Genomic DNA, 4,575 nt, shown 5'->3' on the forward strand with positions numbered 1-4,575 from the left:
CCTCCACTAATATTGGCACCCTTGGTAAATATGAGCAAAGGTGGCTGTGAAAATAAATCTGCATTGTTTATCCTTTCATTCAAAAAAAAATTCACAAAATTCAAACCTATCATTGAAGTAAAACAACTGAAAGTGGGGAGAATTTTCACGATGAAATAAATGTTTTTCTCCAATGCATGTTGGCCACAATTATTGGACTTCCCTAGAAATTTTTACGAGTAAAATATATCTGAAGTATATTTCCATTTATACCCACACCAGGGTGACTAGGAGCATGAAATTGTCCAGCCATGACTTCCTGTACAGGATTATAAATATGAGGAACACAAATGCCAAATTCCTTTAATCATCCATCACAAGGAGTAAAACCAAAGAATATAGTTCTGATGTGCAGAATAAGATTGTTGAGCTTCTCAAAATAGAAAGTGGCTGTAATAAAAAAGCTGAAGCATTGAAAATCCCCATTTCCACCATCAGGGCAATAATTAGAAGGTTCCAAATCAACTAAAGATGTTACAAATCTGCCTGGTAGAGGATGTGTCTATATCGTCCTAATGCACAGTGAGGAGGAGAGTTTGAGTGGCCAGAGACTCTCCAAGGATCACAGCTGGAGAATTGCAGTGATTAGTTGAGTCTTGGGGTCAGAAAGCCTAAAAAATAAAAAAATAAAATCAAACAGCCCCTACCATCACATGTTGTTCGGGAGGGTTTCCAAAAAAAACAAAAAAAAACAAACAATTCTCCTCACTCATCCAAAAACAAACTCCAGCATATTCAGTTCAAATGGCACTAGCTTCTATGATCAGATGAAACTTATTGGTAGCTGTGATGGAGAGACTTGAAATTGTCACCGTTTTCACTGTTAATGTTGGTTGCTTGTATTTCTTCGTCTAGCTAAATGGGCGTGGCAAAGTGCAAACTGAGAAAAAGCGCTCAGCTGTATGTAAAAGTTTGTGCAAATGTTTTGGTATATCCATTCTCTTTTTAATTGTATTTATTTACTTTGACTCTTGAGATATACATGAGATTTAGAAACAAGAGTTTAAGTCAAGAGTTTTTTTTTATAAAAAAAGTATGTTCCAATTTGGGGAGAGCGGGAAAAAAAATGTGTATTTAAGATGGCCGCCACTAGTAGTAGGGAGAGGACGGAGAGAGCGCTCGGAACAAGATTGTAGTGCTGTGTAGCATGTGAAACTCCAGCCTCAATGACGTAGAGGGGAGTTGGTACTGTTTTTAGTACTTGCAGTTCTAGTTTTAGACTTTTTATTACAATCTTTGTTTTAAGCTCTTAAACTTATTTATTTGCACATCTGCTCTAAATAAACAACCCATTGGACTCCAACTTCGCTATTGATCCTCCTTATGACTGCTCGGGTCGTTATCACAGCAGCAAACCCACCAGATGGGTTAATACAAACAGGGATATTTATAAAAAAATTAAAAAAAATAAAATTACCCCATGCCCACGGTTAAATATACTACTGGATCTTTAATGTTGTGGGCCTGTTTTCTGCCGGAGGTCCTGGACATCTTGTTCAGATACATGGCGTCATGGATTCTATCAAATACCAACAGATAATAAAAAAAATTAAAAAAAATTAAAAAAATCTAAACCTGCCTGACTCTTAGCTGAAATCTTATAATGGGCCGTGGTTGGATCTTCCATCAGGACAATAATCAAAAACAAACATCAAAATCAACACAAAAATGTGTCACTAAACACAAAATTAAGCTTTTGCCATGGCCGTCCCAGTCCTCGGACCTGAACCTTATAGAAAATGAGTGGGGTGAGCTGAAGAGAAGAAGCACCAACATGGAGCTGGGAATCTGAAGGGTCTGGAGAGATTCTGGATGAAGGAATGGTCTCTGATCTCTTATCAGGTGTTCTCCAAACTCTTCAGGCATTATAGGAGAAAACTCAGAGCTGTTATCTTGGGAAAAGGACGTGCAATAATTGGATGCCAATAACTGTGGCCAACATGAACTAGAGAATTTTTTCACAATGAAGTAAAACAACTGAAAGTGGGGAGAAAATCTCAATGATAGGTTAGAATTTTGTGAATTTTTGGAATGAAAGATCAAAAGGATAAACAATGCAGATTTATTTTCACAACAGTCTTTGCTCATATTTACCAAGGGTGCCAATATTAGTGGAGGGCACTGTATCAATATTGGCTATTTGTGCAGTTGATAATTGTGCATTTTCTCTATTACAATTTACATTTAGATTAATGTTAATGTTACTTTAATCATCAAGGTTGGAATTCACTACATGACTTTTGCCTCATTACGGTCTGGACTAGTTGATGCTAGTTGCCAAAAGTAAGAGCCAGTCTGCAGACTTTGGGCAGTTGGATTTAGGGCCGTCCCTTGGGCAGTGCAACTGGTGCAGACTCCCCAGAACATGATTGTGAACAGACCAAGGTGGACCGGCTCCCTACCTCGCACCGGGCCCCATGTCAGCCAAGGACGGCCCTGGTTGGATTTGATCGTTTTAACAAAAAAAACAAAAAAAATCATGTATTGTATGATGGGCACAGATTCACATTGATATTTGTGGGGGAAGTCGTGGCCTAATGGTTAGAGAGTCGGACTCGTAACCCAAAGGTTGCGGGTTCTTTATATGTTTGGATGCTTTTAGAACACGTCGTTTTCATTTGTCATGCGACTCCTAGCAATGAGGTGCATGTTAATGCACGAGTTTGTGTTCAGGACAACATGAAAGTCTGGTAGCGCGTAATCCTAAATCATTCAATGTGGATCAGATTTGAAAAGTCATGTAGTGTATTCAAGCCTTTTTCATACTGCACATAATAATGCTGTGATGCCTAAATTTACTTGTAACATTTAAAACCAATGATTTTAGTTTGTAGTGTTTTAGACAACATAGCTTAGAATATTAAAGGGTTAGTTCACCCAAAAATGAAAATTCTGTCATCAAGTACTCGCCCTCATGTCGTTTCAAACCTGTAAGATCTTTGTTCATTTTCGGAACGCAAATTTAGAAATTTTTGATTAAATTCGAGATCTCTCTGACCCTCCATAGACAGTAAGGCTACTTCCACGATCAAGGCACAGAAATGTAGTAAGGACATTGTTAAAATATTCCATGTGACATCAGTGGTTCAACCGTAATTTTACAAAGCTACGAGAATACTTTGTGTGAAAAAAAACAAACAAAAACAAACCCTAGTGCCATTTTGGAGAGTATCACATGTTCTACGTCAGCAGCACCACACACATGCAGTGTTTACATGCAGAGAAAAGCATGCGCATACATCATGATACTCTCCAAAGAATTATTGAATAAAGTCTTTTTTTTTTCTTTGTGCACAAAAAGTATTCTCATAGCTTCATAAAATTGCGGTTAAACCACTGATGTCACATGGACTATTTTAACGATGTCCTTACCACATTTTTGGGCCTGGGAACATTTCAGTTGCATTGCTGTCTATGCAGGGTCAAAGAACTCTCGGATTATCAAAAATCTTAATTTGTGGTCCGAAGATGAACAAAGGTCTTACAGCTTTGAAACGACACGAGGGCGAGTAATTAATGACAGAATTTTCATTTTTGGGTGAATTATCCCTTTAATATTGGCCATTTATTAGATATAACAAGAATGATTATCAGCTTACCATATCAACACATCCATAGTTTAAGCACAAAATGGACTTTAAAAACCACACATAAAGCGGTTACCTGTCCTGGTGTATAAATAGCATTCTGAAGTAGTTCGAGAATGCAGCCAGTACGGCCTTGTGTGCTTTGAAAAAGACATTGCCGATGGCGACCGTGCAGTCACACAGGAAGCCAAACTCCCTCTGCGCGTTGAGCTGCTGCAGAAGGATAAGACCATGATTGGCCAGCTCCATACTTCCACCTACACAGAAAGGGCCAGAGATGACAGTCAACTTCCTGTCTACTACAGACCACAATGCACAAAAAAAAAAAAAAGACTGAGTGAAAGAAGGCTGTTAAGTTGTATGTTGATATGGACTTAATCAGCAGTGAACCGCCGAAAATATGAATCCAACACTGTAAAACCAAACAATAAGCTAAACTCTACGATACACTTGGAATATGAATATTATAACTAGTAGGCTACTATTTCTCATAGTTGGGGTTAAAAGTTTAAACAAACCCATAAACTCTAAGTACCGTATAACACTTTGGCACACAAACCTTCTCGCCATGATTTGTTTAACTAAAATGAACTTTGTTGCTTGTTGGAAGGAGTGCTGTTACTTTAAGTGATAGGATTTAATTACAGTGCTTTTAAAGCAGTCCATACAGAGCTTTTAAAAGCACAGCATTTCATTTATTTTGCCATTTTCTTTATACTGGCAAATCTACTTCCCACTCATATTTAAGACTAAGCAATTCCTATTGATCAAGCTGAAGGAAGGCTTCGTTGATTATGTATTCTCAAGACATTTACAAACAGAATGGCTCTAAATGGAGTGGTTTTCACCCCATTTGAAATTTTTTATATTCTCCCAAGATACATCTTCAAATATCTGAGACCTCTAATAATAACAAATCAGTTTTTTTTTTTTTTTTTTTTTTTTTTTT

At 37.5% G+C, this 4,575-nt stretch overlaps 1 protein-coding gene across 1 annotated transcript in view; it reads right to left on the minus strand.

Annotated features, from left to right (window-relative positions):
• LOC107721350 (zinc finger and BTB domain-containing protein 2-like) overlaps positions 1-4,575 on the minus strand; it is a 16,051-nt gene that overhangs the window by 4,643 nt on the left and 6,833 nt on the right. The window contains exon 2 of the mRNA XM_016529322.1: positions 3,703-3,883. Coding sequence (XP_016384808.1) covers positions 3,703-3,875 — 173 coding nt within the window. The 5' untranslated portion in view covers positions 3,876-3,883. The remainder of the gene's footprint in view (positions 1-3,702; positions 3,884-4,575) is intronic.

Source organism: Sinocyclocheilus rhinocerous, unplaced genomic scaffold, assembly GCF_001515625.1.
Source record: "Sinocyclocheilus rhinocerous isolate Xijiao unplaced genomic scaffold, SAMN03320098_v1.1 scaffold271, whole genome shotgun sequence".
Classification (NCBI taxonomy): Eukaryota; Metazoa; Chordata; class Actinopteri; order Cypriniformes; family Cyprinidae; genus Sinocyclocheilus; species Sinocyclocheilus rhinocerous.